Source organism: Hemiscyllium ocellatum, chromosome 11, assembly GCF_020745735.1.
Source record: "Hemiscyllium ocellatum isolate sHemOce1 chromosome 11, sHemOce1.pat.X.cur, whole genome shotgun sequence".
In the NCBI taxonomy this organism is placed as follows: domain Eukaryota; kingdom Metazoa; phylum Chordata; class Chondrichthyes; order Orectolobiformes; family Hemiscylliidae; genus Hemiscyllium; species Hemiscyllium ocellatum.
Window position 1 is genome coordinate 98,233,467 of NC_083411.1, and position 19,254 is coordinate 98,252,720.

Here is a 19,254-nt window from a genome sequence, read left to right on the forward strand (position 1 = left end):
TCATTTAAAAGCTTCAGCCATGAGCTTCTTTTAAGTGGCAGTTGCTTCTGATGGTCCAATGTGGTGGTCTTTCCTGGTGTGTTGGTCTTGGCCCATGGAGTGGTTTGTCCTGGTTTGTGATCTTGTTGGCGGTCTAGCTCAATCTTAATCTTCAGCGAGTGCTTCTGGCTCTGTATTCCAATGTCTCTACGTCGTTTTATAATTGGGTGGCTGTCTTGCCCCAGCCCAGTGATCGAGTGTTTTTTTTAAAGTGGCTTTCTTGGGGACGATTTTTCTTTGGACGCTTTCAACCTAATTGAGTAGTGTTCTGGCATTTCGGTTTTCATCCTGTCAAATCGCGCTCATTGTGGATATTGTTCTCATTCCGGCTGTCTCTATCATCTCTTGATAGGCTTAGTTCGAGACCAGGAGCCTTCAAATGGACTTTCATAAACTTTGTCTTTTATTTACTTTTGTAACTTCTGATTTTATCATGACTTCTGTCATTAATATATAAACCATGGTAGTGTGACTTAGAACACTTTTTATTGTGTTTATCATGTAAAAATACAGATGATAATAAATTCTAAACAGGTTGGTACTCAATTCATGAGAGTTCAGAAGAATAATAGGTGATCACATTGGGGCATGTAGAATTCTTAAGTGGCTTGACGGGGTAAATGCAGAGAGGATGTTTCCCCTCTTGGGAGAGTCTAGGAGCAGAGGGCAAAGTCTCAGCATAAAGACTCACTTTAAGACTGAGATGAGGAGGAATTTCTTCTCTCAGAACATCGAACATAGAAGGTACAGCACAAATCCAGCCCTTTAGCCCACGATGTTGTGCCTAGGTTTAGTCCTAATGTAAAATATAATAACTTAACCTGCACACCCCTCAACTCACTTTTATCCATGTGCATGTCCAGCAGTCACTTAAATGTCCCTAATGATTCTGCTTCCACTGCTGGCAATGCATTCCATACATTCACAACTCTCTGCGTAAAGAACCTACTTCTGACGTCTCCTCTATACCTTTCTTTGAATATCTTAAAACTATGACTCCTCATACCAGTCAATCCTGCCCTGGGGAAACGTCTCTGGCCATTGACTCTCTCTATTCCACTCATTATCTTGTCTACTGCGATCAGGTCTCCTTTCTTCCTCCTTTTCTCCAGAGAAAAAAGTCCGAGCTTATTCAACCTTTCTTCAGAAGGCAAGCCCTCCAGTCCGGACAGCATCCTGGTAAACCACCTTTGCGCTCTCTCCAAAGCTTCTGTATCTTTCTTATAGTAGGGAGACCAGAACTGGACACAATATTCCAAGTGTGGTCTCACCAGGGACTTGTAGAGCTGTAGCAAAACCTCGCTGCTCTTAAACTCAATCTCCCTGTTCTTGAAAGCCAAAACATCATATGCTTTCTTAACAACCCTATCCACTTGGGTGGCAACTTTGAGGAATCTATGTACTTGTACACCCAGATCCCTCCTCTTCAACACTGCCAAGAATCCTGTGTTTAATCTTAAATTCAGCATTTGCATTTGGCCTTCCAAAATGCATCACTTTGCATTTATCCAGGTTGAACTCCATCTGCCATTTCTCAGCCCAGCTCTGCTTCCTGTCTATGTCACACTGCAGCCTGCAGTAGCTCTCGATACTATTGATGGCACCTCCAACCTTTATGTCATCTGCAAATTTACTAACCCACCCCTCAATCTCCTCATCCAAGTTATTTTTAAAAACTGCAAAGAGCAGAGGCCTAAGAACAGAGCCCTGTAGGACCCCACTCAACACTGACCTCCAGGCAGAATACTTTCCATCTACAACCACTCTCTGCTTTCTGTCAGCCAGCTAATTCTGAATCCAGATAGCCATATCTCCTTGTATCCCATACTTCCTGATTTTATGAATGAGTCTACTATGGGGAGCCTTATCAGATGCCTTGCTGAAGTCCAGGTACACCACATTCACCGCTTGACCTTCGTCGACCTGTCTTGTCACCTCCTCAAAGAATTCAATAAGATTTGTGAGGCATGACCTGCCCCTCACAAAGCCATGCTGACTGCCTTTAATCACACTATGCTTTGCCAAATAGTCATAAATCCTATCCCTCAGAATTCTTTCCAAAACTTTGCTGACCACAGATGTAAGACTGACTGGTCTGTAATTGCCACGGATTTCCTTATTACCCTTCTTGAAAAGAGGAACACCATTCGCCTCCTTCCAATCCTCCGGTATGACTCCAGTGGAGAGTGGGGAGGCAAATATCCTCGCCAGTGGCTTAGCAACCTCCTTTCTCATTTCCTGGAGCAGCCTAGGATAAATCTGGTCTGACCCTGGGGACTTATCAGTCTTAATGTTTTCCAAATTTCCAGCACATCAACTTCGGCAATCTTGATCTGGTCAAGCCTGTATCCCAGCTCCTCAGAGTTTTCAATCACGACAAGATCCCTTTCCTTGGTGAAAATTGAAGCAAAAATCTGATTTAGGGCTTCCCCTATCTGTTGAGAGTGCACACACAAGTACCCTCCGCCATCCCTGATTGGCCCTACCTTCTCCCTAATCATTCTCTTATTCCTCACGTACAAGTAAAATGCTTTTGGGTTCTCCCTAATCCTTCTTGCCAAGCCTTTTTTGTGCCCACTGCTGGCTCTCCTCAGTCCATTTCTGAGCTCTTTTCTCGCAAGCCTGTAATCCTCTAAAGCTGTGCTCGATCCTTGCTACCTCCACCTTACATAAGCTGCCTTCTTCCTTTTGATGAGAAGCTCCTTTGTTCTTGTCATCCAAGATTCCTTCATCTTACCCCTTTTTACCCCTTCTCAGAGAGAGTTGAGAGTCTTTGGAACTCCCTCCCACAGAGAGCTGTGGGAGCAGAGTACTTATGTATATTTAAGGCTGCAATAGGGAGATTCTTGATCAGGAGAGGAATCAAGGATTATGAGGAAAATGCAGGAAAGTGGACTTGAGGAATTCAAATGAACTATGATCCTATTGAATGGCAGAGCAGGCTTGAGGGACTGATCGGTGTACTCCTGTATCAATTTCTTATCGTCGTAGCCGGAAATCTGAAACAAACACACACAAAGTTGGAGAAACTCAACTGGTCTGGCAGCATTTGTGGTGAGAAAAGCAGATCATGTTTTGAGCATGGTTGAAAATTCTTCAGAAGTGATTTCTCAGCATTTTCTGTGTTTGTCCCCAGCACTTCTGATTGGTTGTTCTCTTTGACTTCGTCCCCCATCTCTCCTTTCCTTGTTGATTTCAGGGCCATACCACGTTTCCTTCTTCCTTGACACACCATCACCAATATAACATTTTGTGCAGTATTTCCCTCAGTGTTTGAATTCAGTCATTTCCTGCTGACACCCCATGTTGGGATATCTGCTGGATGAGCCTATGACGACCTCTTGCTCCAAATTAGATATTCACTGCTATGTCCATCAAAGGTTTTATTGGAGCAGCAAAAGCAACTGCTCAATCCAAATACTAACATGAATTCAGTTCCCCCCTTTCTGCTGGAGTAAAGGTCTTTAATCTTCAGCTGCTCTTCACTTCAAACCTTTGCCCTTCTGACAGCAAATCAGTCCAGATTGTCCTACCACCCAAATTACTTTGCGTTGTAATTGACAACTTTGTATCATTCACATTTCAGAGAATCTGTTGATAACTCAGCCTTATTGAAATCTGATCTACTGATGTTGACTGCTGCCCTCCCATTGAACCTGCTATGTTCAGCTTCTGGTCCCTCGTGTTCTTTGTCCAAATTGCTACAATAATAATGCAATTCTCATTGCTATCTTCTATAAATGCCTGTTATAGCGTTTCTCTTAGGTTCCTTCATTTGAGTCTCTCCATCTTGCGCTATCATGTCCTGTTCTTCTAAATTTTCATTGAGATGCACAGGGCAGTAAACATGAGAGTTTTATTTTTCTATTAGTTTGGCAACTTTGCAAAGTGAATTCAAGTTTTGTCATTTCAACTTGCAATATCTAGTTCCCATTCATTCTTATATTGCAATGACTATCATATCTTTCCATGCCTGAGGTTTTGATTATTTATTAGATTATCAATCATCAAAACACATCATCTGAGACATGGACAGGTACTTGTCATTTTCTTGCTTGAATGTAACCACTGCTCCTGCACCTCTAACCTTCAACTTTTCCTCAGTTACTTCTCAACTCTAGAGATATTTTTGCCTCTTTAAATCTCGTGAAGTAGTTTTCTGGGTTTCATCTTTTGATTTCTTAATCCGTACCAATTTTCTTTGTAATTCCCTTCTCTGCACCCTCGTATTTGCAATTTTGGGCAAATGCCACAATTAAGATTGAATTGAACAGCTCAACTCGTATCATCTCCTTTCTGAGCAGCCAAATCTACTCCAAAGTCATGTCGGAGAGTGAGAAGAATTTTAAAAGTTCTCCAATCCTCCTTTGCTTGTCTATTTCAGCCCATGTCTGGTTTCAGGTGCAAGGACTTACGATGTCTTCATTTCTGTGAGTGTTGATAGCTGTTCCGCATCTGTGTTCCTCTGTGATACACTTTTTAGAGATTACTCTTTACTAGTTCTACTCACACCAGTCCTAACATAGCCAGAACACAGCCTGAAATTCCCCCACTCCGCACCGCTCTCATGGTTACCTCTGGCATGCTCATTTTTCCTTATCTTTATGACACACATCTGTAATCTTATACATTTCTCTACACCTAACTTTATCTTTCAGTGCTCATTTTTGATTTTGATGTCAATTGAATGCTTATCTGGTATCAAGTGATGGATAAGCACTGGTAAAACTGAAACCACTCTGTTCTTGATTGGAAGCTACATGATGCTGCCTTCAATAGTAGTTCAATTCTTAGCTTTTTGTTCAAAATGATTCCTGTGATGGAAGAACATCGTTGTGTTGTTTGAATTTTAACTGAAGTGGAAATGTGTATGCTATCTATCTGCTACCATCACTGTTCTGTATTCAGACTGAAGTGCCTCTGCACCCTTTGAATTATTCTTCTATATCTTTGTTGCCTGCAAACTAGATCTCTCCAACCAAAATTTTGTAAAGATTTTTGTACACAAGTTCTAACATGAGCAAAACTGCCACTCGTCATTCTTGTAGTATTGAACTTTTATTGCTCTTGTTCCAGCCGATCACCCACGGCTGTCTATCAGTTGAATCATGGAATTGTTACAGTGTAAAAGAAGGCACTTTGTTTCCACTTGAATCAATGGATTTCTCTGCAGGAGCAATTCAGATAGTCCCACTCCCTCGTTCACAATACTCTGCTCTTGTGTATTGTGAGTATTTGTACAGTACAATGGTTTTTCTGTAGAGTCGACTAGGTGATGACCCACATGTATTTTTACTCTTAGATGCGTGAACAGGAACGTCAAGCATCTGGTGGTGGAGAAATGTTCTTTATGCGAACTCCTCAGGATCTGACAGGTAAAGATGGTGACCTTATTCTCGCTGAATACAGTGAAGAATATCCACCGCTTATGATGCAAGTTGGCATGGCAACAAAAATCAAAAACTATTACAAGAGGGTGAGTTAAACTTATTTCAAACAAATATTTTAGAGTGAAGATTTTTAGAACTGCAATTAAGTATTAAGCCGATCAATTCTATGATTGATAAATAGCCATGAATCAAATCAGTATGCAAGAAAGTTGGTCTTTGAGTAAGTGTGACAGTTTATACTTCAATTTATAGAGTGTTTGAAATAACAATTCTAGGGCCATGTGCCAATAATTTTGGATTTCAAATATCCTATTACAGAAACCAGGCAAGGATCCCGGTGCACCAGACTGTAAATATGGTGAGACTGTTTATTGCCACACATCGCCATTCCTTGGATCCTTACATCCAGGACAGTTATTGCAGGTAGGATCTGTGTTTTGATTGTGGGCAAGAAGTTAAAAGGAGGACTGACAAAGTTTTTCTTTATCACGAATGCTTCAGTTCATAGGTTTGCCTCCAGTCATGGAGACAGCTCAGTGCAGTCGTTCCTTTGACTATATTTTCATGGAAAGGCTGTACATCTACATTTGGAAGCTATTTTTTAAGGATTTAAGTGGAGGATTTGGGAAAAAGTGCTGTGCTGCAGTTCTGCGTTCTAGGAAGTAGTTAGTTAATTCATTTTGGTTAATATATCTGCTCAAATCGAATGCATATTGGTCAAATCAATGTTTTTTTCTATATTAGTTAAGTATAAAGGGCTTCAGGAAACAAAATTGTTGAAAACTGGGAAGAGCAGTGAGTGGATGAAACCTACATTCAACCAGTAAGGGTTAATGATCATGCAGGCAGAATCGTTTTAAATGATGCAGTAAATGTTAATGTTTGTAACAAACTAATCACCCAGAAGGGACAAAGATGTGGACTGTAGTTTGGTGTTTCCTTTGCTTTAAATATCTATGTTTTTCTCATTTGTTCATCCTTTGTATAAGATGAAAATGACATCACCAAAGTAAGGGAGTTGTAAGACACTGACCCTCTAAACCTTGCTTTCTGTAGTGTTGTGCATAACCAGGCTTTTGATTTACATGAGTCCTAGTTCTGACTGACACCCCTGCACTTCAGAGTAATTCTGAGGGCTCTTTAACATTTCTTCTTCGCCAAAGGGATGTGGGTGTTATTGATTTCAATCAACATTATTGACTAGCCTTAGTTAGTGTTGAGAAGATGATAGTGAATTGTTTCCTTGAATAATTGCAAGTTCCACGCTCTAAAATGCTTTTAAAATCTTGAATTTGGTACCTCACCTATCTGACTTAACTCTGTTTTCTTGGTTTAATGATGATGATCTCGTTTTGATGCATTTTGATTTGGCTTCAAATTAAACAAGTCTAAGAAGGAAAAGTCTGAAATATAAATAGAGAAAAGAGCTTAAGCTTTTGGTGAAATGTTTCCTTTCTTAACAGGCATTTGAAAACAACCTCTTTCGCTGTCCAATATATCTACATAAGATGCCAGAAACCGATTTTCTGATCATTCGAACTCGTCAAGGATACCATATCAGAGAACTGGTTGATATTTTTGTTGTAGGCCAGCAATGTCCACTCTATGAAGTTCCTGGTCCAAACTCAAAGCGTGCTAACACGCATGTACGAGACTTTCTTCAGGTATGTGTACTGTTAACGGCGAAGTTAATTTTAAATTAACATACTTTATTCAGATTAATGTCATGTCCTAGTTAGAACTATAGGAGCAGGACTAGCCTCTACCATTTAATTAAATCATGGCTGATGATTACCTTAATGCACTTTACCACACTATCTCCATATCCCTTGATCTATTGATTTCTGTCTTGAACCTGTTTAATGATCGAGCTTCCACATGTCTGGGATCGAAAATTCCAAAGATTCGCCACCTTCTGAGTGAAACAATTTCTCTTCATCTCAGCCTTAAATGGCCTGTGCGTTATTCTGAAGTGACATCTTGTCGTTCTTGACTCACCAGCCAGAGAAAGCATCCTATCCACACCTATCCTGTCATGCCCTGTAAAAACTTTGTCAGTTTCAATAACATTATCTCTCATTCCTTAGAATTTTGATGCAGAAAGATCCAGTTTTCGCATTCTTTATTCATAAAACAGTCCTTATTCTGGTGAACCTCTGTTGCACACCCTCCCTGGCAAGTATATCCTTCCGTAGATAGGAAGACCCAAATGGTACACAGTATTCCAGGTGTGGTCTCATCAAGGCTCTGTACGACTTTAACAATGCATCTTTACTTCTATGCTGAAATCCTCTTGTAATGAAGGCCAACATACAATTTATCTTCGTAATTGCTTGCTGTATCTACGTACAAGCTTTTAGTGCTCATGACCAAGATATCCGGTCTCTACGGACCTTTTAATAAATAATCCATCTTTCAGTTTTTTCCACCAAAGTGAATGACTTTACACTTGTTCACATCATATTCCATTTGCATGTTCTTGCCTATTCACTTAGTCTGTCAAAATCTGCTTGAAGCCTCCTTGCATCTTTCTCTGAATTTGCATTCTCACTTAGTTTGGTGTCATCAGCAAATTGAGAAATATCACAATTAGTCTCGATATCCAGATCATAAAAGTACATTCTGAACAGCTGTGCCTTCACATTAAGCCTTATATTAACTAGTAACAGCCTGCCATTCTGAGAATGAATGATTTATTCCTAATTTGCTTTCAGTTTGTTAACCAATTCTCAAACAACATTAGTAGAACACGACCAATCCTGTTCTGTAATTTTTGTTTACTAACCTCCTGTCTGCAACCTTACCAAAAACCTGCTGAAAATCAAGTTACACCACATCACAGAATTTTGATTGCACAGAATTAAAGAATCATATATGTTTCTCTCACTACAGATGCTGCCAGACCATGAGTTCTCCATTTTGTTTCTGTTTCAGATCTCCAACATTAGTGGTACTTTGTTTTTATATTGCTGTGGATCTGGAGTCAAATGCAGGCCCAACTAAATGGGGATACTAGAATCTGTAAAGGGCATTAGTGAACTAGACAGGTTTTCAAAAACCATCTACAGTGGTTACATGATTGCCATTAGGCTAACTTTTTATTGCAGATTTATATTAAACTCAAATTTCACCATCTACCACAGTGAGGTTCAAGCTTATATCTTTACAGTTTTAGTCTAGGATTCTCATTAATAGGCCAGTGATATTGCCACTATACCACTGCCCTTTCTTTTTTCATATTTAAAACTAAATCTAAAATAGCACAATGTCCATTTGGTTTTTCAGTGTACTGCTGCAGAAACTCATCTTTGTACCCACTTTATGAATTCGTCCTTTGTAGCGTTAGTGCTGACTAGGTTTACCGTGTCTATACGTAAATTAAAGTCCACTATTACAGTATGGCACGTTCATCTCTAATTTGCAGATTTTGCTGTACCTAAGGTCACCACTAAATTTTGGTGGCCTGTTAACTGCTTCCACCAAGATTTTCTGCCCCTTGCTTCATCATTCATTCAAACTAATTCTGTGCCTTGATCCTTCACATTCTCTCTCTCGAATGTATTGATCTCATTCTTCCTTTTACTTTTTCAGCAACTTTTACAAATGATGAATATCCTTGAATTTTTGTTTCTTAATCTTGCAGTAACGTTGTTTCTGTAATGGCAAAGATGAAGGTACCTCAACTTGTGTCTTCAAATGATCAACCATGTGCAAATGCTGCATGTATTCAGATGGAATGCCCTTAATTCTACCTTTTAAATATGATTCTACGTTTTGACCTTGTTTGTCATTTGTCTTTGTTTCATTTATCTTTTGATTTCAGTTACCGCTTTTCTATTTTTTTATTACCAGTTTTTGTTCCTCAGAATCGAGGCAGTTTATCATCCCCGTGCCAATCTAGTTTAAACCCTAGCCAAAGGAAACGACAAATCTTTCTGAGGGAATATTAATTCTTGTGTCTTTAAGATGCACTAAGTCCATTGTATAGGTCCCATCTACCCCAGCACTGGTTCCAATGCCTCAAAAATCTGCTGCCTTCCCTCCTACCTCCGTTCTCTCACCTTTGTTCAATCGCTCAATTCCTCTATTGCAACTCCTCTTGCTGCTAAGGGAAAGCCAAATACTGGAGATTGCAAAAAGAAAATTTTTCTTTGCTCCAGCCATGAAACTTGCCACTGACCAATTCACATTTTTTTCATTCTACTCACAATCAGAGCTCCCGATGCTAGCATCACCCAGACTTTCTGAAGTTGAAACTGTGAAAGCCAAATGGATTGGTTAGCTGATTAATTAATCAGCTGCTTCACCAATCAAGTTTATTTATCCATGTCTAATCCTGGAAGAAATGTGTTTACTTTATTTTAACTACTTAATTTTATTAACTCGACTTTATTTCCACAGTAAATTTCAATTAACTATGAATTACAGAATTTTAGAAGGATATTGATAGTTAAAAATCTTCACACACACTCAACTCGTATTTGCTCATTCTGCATCCAATGTATACTACAATATTTATTTTTCTGAAGGTATTTATTTATCGCCTTTTCTGGAAAAGTAAGGATCGTCCACGCAGAATTCGCATGGAAGACATAAAGAAAGCATTTCCTTCCCACTCTGAGAGCAGCATAAGAAAGCGATTAAAACTGTGTGCAGATTTCAAACGAACAGGTACAGCTTTAATATGACATACTTTCCGGACAGTGATGAGCAATCCACTTTTACGACTTCAGTATTGTATAATGCAGTAAAGCAATGCAAATTTGTCATACCATTCAGAAATGTGAAACTTGCTGTCTTGTTACTGCAGTGTCCTGTAACTTCATATAATATGTCTAGAGCTTTGATATATCAGCACAGAAACATACAATGCCCACTTTGGTTGTACATGCTAACTATTTCTGTTTAACCTGTCTTTAAAGGAATGGACTCAAACTGGTGGGTGCTAAAACCAGACTTCAGATTGCCCACAGAGGAAGAGATTCGAGCCATGGTCTCTCCAGAGCAGTGCTGTGCATACTACAGTATGTTAGCAGCAGAGCAGCGTTTAAAGGTGAGTATTCTTAATAAAATTCCAGTGTAAGTGCCTTTAGAAGTTGAAGCATTTCCTGATTATATTACAAATTTAATAGTGTTTGCAATGTTTTGTACATTATTCGTAGAATAAAATTCAAAATTATCCTAAAGCAGATTAAACGATACCTTTTACATTACTTGCTCTAACTTGTGTTAAGAGTCCATTTGTGCAGTGATCAAAGTTTGCACTGGCGTAGTTTATTTAACATTGTGCCAAAATGAATGTGAGGAAAGTCTTGAGCCATGGTGTTGCACGTTTACGTTCCTGCTTCTGGTGTACTTCTAGTTGCTTTGATGGATCACAACAAACATGCAGTCTAATTTGAGGACCAGCTGCTGTGAGGTTTGCATTTTAGGTAAATTCTGATTTTGGAATTGAGATTGGTGATGTGGGTTGGGTTTTTGGGTTAATTGAAAACTGGTCCTTCCATTCGATCTCTGGGATAGTGTTTAAATCACCATTTTAATTGAAAAACACTGAAGGCTAGATGTGTCAAGATGACAAGTGTCAAGGATTTGTGCCGAGCTGAATATTCCAGTCCTGGTTTGTGCTCAAGCTTCATGAGTGTTCGATTAAAGTTGCAATAGCACAAAAATCTACGAATCAGCTGTAGATTTCTCATTGAAAAACTTAAAGTTACTGAAGTAGTTTGATTTATTTGACTTGAATCTAATTTTTGTTATCTTGTTTTCTGGCCTTAGACAAAGCTTTTGTATCTGTTCACCTCCAAATGCAGTACAATAAGAACATTTATTTTCTTTTTCTAAGATACCTTCTTTCAGGAGATGTGGGAATCCCAAGCAAGATGAACATTTGTCATCTATCCTTAATTGGTCTTGAGAATGTGGCATTAAGCCAACTGCTTGAACTACTGAGGTCCATGCTGTGTATGTGCACTTAAATTGGTGTTAGGTAGGAAATTGAGTAGCTCTGTGGGTGCTACAATATAGTTCCAAGACAGGATGATGCTTGGATTGGAAGAGAGCTTGCAGATGGTGGTCTTCCCATGTTGGCAGCCCTTGTCCTTCTAAATGATTTGGGTTGGAATTTGGAAGGTGCTTCAAAGAAGCCTTAGTGAATTGCAGTAGTATATCTTGCATGTGTCAGTGGTGGAGGGAGTGAACATTTAAGATGTCGGATGGTGTGTGGCAATCAACTGGTGCCTTTGAATGGTATTAAGTTTCTTGAATTTTATTACAGTTATACTTCGCCAGGCAAATGGCAAATATTCCATCACGCACCTGACTTGTGACTTGTATCAGGGAGTGAGTTACTTACCTAAATTTTCACCCTTTCGCCTGTTCTTGCAGCCACAGTATCCATATGGCCAGTTGATTTCTGTTTGTGATTAGTGGTGATCACCAGGGTGTTGACAGTGATTCAGTTCAATCATGATAATGTCAATGATTGTCAAAGATGAATGGTCTTATTGGAGATGTTTATTGCATGAATATCAGTTAGATTTAAAAGAAATCAACTTGCAACTAATTGAAGTCAGCATTTTTGAGATTTATTCTGCAAGTATAAATTAAGCTTGTTTGTAATTTGTTTACATTAAGAAAATTTTGCACTTTACTTTCCACCTACTAGCCACAGTGATGGGTCTGCACAATTTGCTATGATTCAAATGGACTAAAGATCTTTGCTACTTATATGTGCACAAGCTGCTTTTGGTCATGTTGGTACACCTAATTGGAGTGTACGCTGATTTCAGAGTGGGATGGGTATTATCTTTTAGGAATGCTTACATATCCTTCATAACTCAATTTCAGTTAGCTGGAACATAAGTTTTAATGTGTACAGGCCAGGGCACCCAGGTACAGCACTTTGCTTCAATGAAAAGATTTTGGATTTTTGAATTAACGGAGATTCCTGTTTGAAAATAGCCATTAGATTTACCAATGAAGCTAGTTTTCATTAGGAGTTGATTCTTTAGTCGTACATATTGACTTATTTTCACGACTTGCAGGATGCTGGCTATGGTGAAAAGTCATTCTTTGCACCAGAGGAGGAGAATGAAGAAGAATTTCAGATGAAAATTGATGATGAGGTAATGAGATGGAAATTTTCTCTTTTGTCCTCAGTGAAAGCTCATTATTCTTCTCATGTCAGTGTATATAAGCGCAGAAGAAATAAGAGTATGATTTGCGCTGTGACAAAGGCTGAAGGAATACACTAAGCAAAAAAAAACTCCAAGAACTGTGGATGCTGGAAATCAGAAACACAACCAGAAATTGCTGGAAAATCTCAGCAGGTCTGGCAGCAGCTGTGGAGAAAAAGCGAAGTCAATTTTTTTGAGACTATTGATCTCCTCACTTCAGAAGGGAGTGCACTGTTCCTGTTCTCACTACTTCACAGGTCACCTCATAAAATATTTTCCTTGTTACTGAGTTGACCAATGAAATATATTACCTTTAGCAGGTTTGAAGTGAAAAGATCTGTCAATCATGTTTCTTTATGAGCACAAAATTCATGTGTTATTATCAAAACTGAACTTAGCCATTGAATATGCAATAACTGGTCAGCATACACAGTTAGTCATGGCAATAAAAATGTTTATTCCTTTAATTAATGCAAAACCAAAACAATGTGCACAAACACTAGAGGAAAACAAAATTAAAATGGATTTTTCTCTTCAACGATTCCATTTATAAACAAAAAAAAGGCTTTGTGGCCTTCAAGGATAACAAGTAGAATTTCCCAAAGTATGGTCTGGCCTGAGAGATGAAGTCTCTATGCATCTGTAGTTTGCCTCAGTAGCCTTGAAACACACAGCTTGCTCAGGAAATGCAGTGTCGAGAAATTGTTTCAGTCACTCTTTCAGAGGAAGAAATATCTCTCCTGCTGAACTGATTAAAAAGTGTTCTTCAGAAATAGGAGTTATCAGCTAGGCATCTATTCCATTTAGGAATCTTGTCTCTCAACTGATTCTGATACTAAAGCACTGCCTATCAAGTCACTGTTCAAGCAGCCCCAGCAGGGGTCCACAGTAGAATAATCGGTTATCATCAGTTATGGGAATTCTAGAAACCCTTGTTAAAAACCTCCTGTTAGTCAACCCATTCTCTATCCATATTAATACTTCACCCATAATGCCATCCATCTTTATCTTATGCAGCAGCCTTTTGTGCAGCACTTATCAAAGGCCTTTTGGAAATCTAGATACACCACATCTACTGGGTTCCCATTGTTCACTGTGTTTGTAATGTCTTCATAGAATTCCAAAAGATTAGCTCGGCATGACCTGCCCTTCATGAAACCATGCTGCATCTGCCCAATGGGACTGTTACTATCTAGATGCCTTGCTATTCCTTCCTTGATAATAAACTCAAGCATCTTCCCATCTACAGAAGCTAAGCTAACCCGTCTATAATTCTCCATCTTTCGTCTACCACCTTTTTTAAATGGTGGCGTCACATTTCCATTTTAGTCAGAAAATGTTGCGCTGGACAAGCATAGCAGGGCAGGCAGCATCCAAGGAACTGACTCATTGTATATGGCTTGAACTATGGGGAGAGGCTGAATAGGCTCAGGCTGTTTTCCCTGGAGTATCAGAGGCTGAGGGGTGACCTTGTAGAAGTTTATAAAATCATGAGGGGCATGGATAGAATAAATAGACAAAATCTTTTCCCAGAGTTGGGAGAGTCCAGAACTAGAGGGCATTGGTTCAGGGTAAGAGGGGAAAGATTTAAAAGACCTTGGGGCAACCTTTTCACACAAAGGGTGGTGCCAGACGAAATAGTGGAAGGTGGTATAATTACAACATTTAAAAGGCATCTGGATGGGCATAAGAATAGCAAGGAGTTAGACGAATATGGGCCAGGTGCTGACAAATGGGACTAGATTAATTTAGGATATCTGGTCGGCATGGATGAGTTGGACCGAAGGGTCTGTTTCCATGCTGTATATCTCTTTGACTTTGACTCTTTGACACCACTAACAATTTTGCCTTTCATGACCTTTTCGGTGACCTAAAAAAGAGCCACACCTGGTATTTCTACAAAACTTGGGGTAAAAGATTACTTTTTTCCACAAGCCGTTATATGTCTTCAAATAAAATATTTTTAAAATGAAGTATCTTCAAGACAGTAGGCTAAGTGATTCCTTGAGCTTGTTCTGTGATTTAGTAGCATCTTGATTGATCTGCCATAATCTTTCACTCACCTAAAGTTCAAGAATCTCTCTCCCTCAGCCTTGAATGTATTTGAATACTGTGGTAAAGAATTCCAAGCTTTCACGGCTCTGAGAGACAAAATTCCCCCTCATCTCCATCTTAATGGGCATCTTAATGAAGTTATGTTTTTGAAACAGTAGTTTAATTCATGTTCATAATATATTTTCAAAAATTAAAAAGTATCTTGCCACCTCCATGTGCAACAATCCGAAGCAAAGTAAATTCATTTCTAATAGCTATAGAGCATGGGATAACTTAGAGAACATTTAATACTGTTCACAACGCAAGTAACATTTGTTAATCGACCTGTCTATTTATCTTATTCTACTCTCAGCATTGACAATGTTGCTAGTTCAAATTATAAATGTGAAAGCAATTCTGAATTTTATAGTGCTACGGTTGGATTTAATCTGATCACGATTGGATTCTTGGTCAAACTAGAATTTTCGTGGATGGTGCTCATGTTAGAAGACTGTATGACTGTTAATCCTGGAATGGTTATCAATGTTCGCACATGACCAAGTTCATGCTTATCTAATTTGCCTTAATCTCTATTTTATAGGTCAGAACAGCGCCCTGGAATACCACACGAGCATTCATTGCAGCAATGAAAGGCAAATGTCTACTGGAGGTTACTGGGGTTGCTGATCCTACTGGCTGTGGTGAAGGGTTTTCCTATGTCAAGGTTCCCAACAAACCACAGCAACAAAAGGTAACGCTTAAGAATTTGATAATTTCCTTGTACTTTTGATGTCTTAGTATAACACCAGAAACTATATCTACTATTACCTATCTAATTCCAATCTTCAAACTGACAACCAGCAAAAATCAATTTTTCTTATAAATGTAATGCTAGTCTTTCAAACCTTAATCTCTGAAAAATAAGCACCATAGTGAACGTGCACTCAAGACAACAGCCTTTGGGCTGGAATGAAAATGAATCTGTTGATCCACAGTTTGGAGGTCAACTAATCATTGTTGCAAATTGTGAGATAAGTAGCTTATTATTCCTGGAACCATTGCAGCAAGAAAGACTCACATCATGGTCTCCATTTTACACCAGTTCACCGATCTTGCAGTGAAGTGATTCATCTTGATGATGAGATTGTATGGAACGTCTTCTGCATTTTGACAGAAGATAGTTTGAGTACTTGGAAAATGAGATATGTATTTTCAGCCAGCATCTGCTTGGCATTAAGGCAGTCTTTGATGCTGGCCAGCAGTAAAGATTTCGAAGCACATCACCTCTATATTTAGTACTTGAACAAACAAGCAAAATGAATGCCAAATGTGACATTGATATTAGAATCTCTGCCCAGTTATCACTGTGGACACTAGAGTAGTGATAAGGTCTAATAATTTGATCCCACCAAAAGTGTTAATTTTGCTAAAAAATTTAAATGCCGAAGGACCCAGTGGTAGTTCTCGAGAACTCTGTTTTTATGTTTGAAACTGTTAACAGCAAAAATGTGTTGCAAGTTTCAAAAAAATTGCCTTGGAATTTTATAGATTTTTAGTTGAAACTAAACATTGACTCTTGCATTTATCTCTGCCCTTGTAAATTGAAGTAAGTAGCCTCACTACATTTTAAAAAAATCTAGTGAACCAATTTTCAACTCAATTTCCAGGATGACAACCAGCCACAACCTGTGAAGAAGACAGTGACAGGAACAGATGCTGATCTGCGGCGCCTGTCTCTGAAAAATGCCAAACAGCTCCTTCGGAAGTTTGGAGTACCAGAAGAAGAGGTAAGTTATTCCGTTTCCCAATTTTGCCAGCAATAAATCCTTTTTACTTATCAGTTCTGCAGCAGATAGTAGGATTAACTTTGATTTTTAACACAAACAAACGATTTGGATTAAGAATTATTGTCAATTTCTTTGTGTCATTTATAAATTGTTGCAGTATTCTAAAGTTCTGCTCAGATTTAAATATTAAGGTTGACATATTCTATTTGATATTTTAAATTCTATTTGTAACAGATTAAAAAGCTATCTCGATGGGAAGTTATTGATGTTGTGCGTACAATGTCAACAGAACAGGCCCGGTCTGGAGATACTCCCATGAGTAAATTTGCTCGTGGGTCCCGTTTTTCAGTTGCTGAGCATCAGGAGCGATACAAGGAAGAGTGTCAGCGAATCTTTGACCTTCAGAACAAGTAAGATTTTGCTCTTGATTATAGCTTCAATATGCTTTTGCATCAAACACTGGCCTCATAGGTATCATTGTCTACCAAAATAAAAATGGCGCTCAAAAGCTGAAATAAGAATAAACAGAACTGCAAAACCTCTGAAGAGGAAACAAACGTCCAATTTGAGTTTTCTTCAGAATGAAAACATCTTTGGACTCTTGGACTTGAAATGTCCCTTTGGCAGCACCTGTGGAGAGAGAACCAAATGAACAATTCATTATTGATCTTATTTATTTTGAAGTTCTTTGTTGTGAGAATTGAATTCATTAGAAACATTAACTTTGTTTCATTTTCCTCAGATACTGCCAGACCTGCTGAGTTTCTCAAACACTTTGTTTCATTTAAAAGTCTGTCAAAAGCACTCTTTTAGAATAACATAGTGTAAAGGCTGAACTTTGTTATTTTTCTTCATTTTTGATTGTGGACTAAATTTGGAAAAAAATAACTTTAAAACCAAGGGCTGTGGAAGGAGTTGCTATACTTCTAAAAGCAAATGACTGGAACTCATTGTGAATCGTGTTTACAGAGCTGCTTTTCCAGAAGGAGGGGTGGAGAGATAAACTTCCATGGTACTGGGGTATGCACAGAGTGAGATTTGTCCAGCGATTGATTGTTGATTGTGCGGTTGTGTCAAGTTATGGATGTCAGAGGTCATAAGCTTGATAACAATTGGCTAATTGACTCTTGAGTAGGTGAACACCTTGATGCTTACACTAGTTGGTGTAGTATCTCCAGACTGATGAATGAACAGGTTTTGTGTCTCTATTTCTCAGCTGTGAAAGTAACTGAAGGCTGAAGAAAGGCAGCTGTTTTTTTTATTACCAGTTGCTGTAAACTGTTGCCTTAAAATTAACGAAGAAACTTCATAATTAGTGTACAAATTATCCTGTGCCACCTGTGAAAAATTGAAAGATTCTGGAGAAAGAGATCAGAGAACAAAATGTTTTGGGAAGCAAAAGGACCATCTCACCAATCCCGAGGACTGGTGCTGTTAAACAATGTTTCCCAGTGATATTTTCTTCCGCCCATAACTCCAGTGTATTTTTGTTTGTATTTGCATGCAGGGCTTTGAAAGGGGATGAGAGTTTGTCTAGGAGAGGTATATGTTAATTGTTTATCTGTGGTGTGGAGGTGCTGGAGTTTGACTGTGGTGGCCAAAGTCAGAAATCACAAGACACCAGGTTAAAGTCTTCATTTACCTGTCACTAGGGTTTGTTTGTACTAACCAGTAGTTCTTGTTAAGTGCAGGAACCTGGACAGTGTATTTTGTTATTCTGATTCCATCAGATAAATAAATTGGGGGTTTTGTGTACTTTGGATAAATCATTAACTTTTGTGAAGCAGTGAGCTTGACACCAGTGCACTTTTTCAGATGAGTTGTAACAGTTCTTGTAGAAATTTACACCCCTTAGAAAGCTGCACTAGTGGAATTCTCTCAAACCAACACACTGGTCATAGCAATGTAATTGAATTAAAACTAATTTAATAAAATACATTTTAACAATATTATTCAATCAACATCATCATCTATCTATATCAATGTGAAGCCAATTATAATTGTTCTGAATGTGTCTGACACTCTTGACATTTCAACATTGAACATTGATGAGTTAAAGGCACGTCCTGATATTGAGGATGCCCACTATTTAAAAACTGGACATCCATGAGGTGCTGTGGGCTATCAGCAGTATTCCATCAATCTATCACCTCATGCCCTGACATATTCTGTAACTTTACCATGACTGTGAAGTCAGGAGATTAACCCTTCTTAAATGAAAAGTGCACAAGTGCAACTCCAGCTGTTCCTAAAAAGTGAAGTGTCAGTATGGTGAAGCTCTGATGCAGAAGTTCTAAAAGGTAGAATCATGTGATCCCAAAATCAGTGAGTCAAATCAAAGCTTTGTATTGTTGGCACATACGGTTGTAAATAGAACATAGAATAGAAAAGCACAGCACAGTACAGGTCTTTCGGGTAAATAGTGGGGGACAACTGAACAAGAAGGTGCCATGAATATTCCAGTTTTCATTGATAGAGCCCAGCAACTAACTGCAAATAAAGGCTAAAACATTTGCATATCTAGAAGCAGGACTAAGTAATTCAGTAAGGGTAATGTTGTCGTGGTAGTATCACTAGACTTAATCCAGAAACTCAGCGAATATTTTGGGGGCCCAAGTTTGAACCCTGACACAACAGATATTTCAATCAATCCAATATCTGCAGATGGCCATGAAATCATTGTCGGAAAAACCCACCTGAAATCTATCATGTTCACCTAATTTGATCTACATGTGACTCCGGACCCACAGAATTGTGGTTAAAACTGACAATTGCTCTCTGAAATGACTTGGCATGCAACTTAGTTGTATCCATCACTGTGAAGTC

General features: G+C 38.7%; 1 protein-coding gene across 2 annotated transcripts in view; it reads left to right on the forward strand.

The window, feature by feature from the left end:
• taf1 (TAF1 RNA polymerase II, TATA box binding protein (TBP)-associated factor) overlaps positions 1–19,254 on the forward strand; it is a 160,428-nt gene that overhangs the window by 80,969 nt on the left and 60,205 nt on the right. For both annotated transcript variants that reach the window (XM_060832748.1, XM_060832749.1), the window contains exons 16-24: positions 5,342–5,515; positions 5,748–5,852; positions 6,893–7,093; positions 9,959–10,100; positions 10,352–10,482; positions 12,476–12,556; positions 15,243–15,392; positions 16,309–16,428; positions 16,663–16,838. In XM_060832748.1, coding sequence (XP_060688731.1) covers positions 5,342–5,515; positions 5,748–5,852; positions 6,893–7,093; positions 9,959–10,100; positions 10,352–10,482; positions 12,476–12,556; positions 15,243–15,392; positions 16,309–16,428; positions 16,663–16,838 — 1,280 coding nt within the window. The remainder of the gene's footprint in view (positions 1–5,341; positions 5,516–5,747; positions 5,853–6,892; positions 7,094–9,958; positions 10,101–10,351; positions 10,483–12,475; positions 12,557–15,242; positions 15,393–16,308; positions 16,429–16,662; positions 16,839–19,254) is intronic.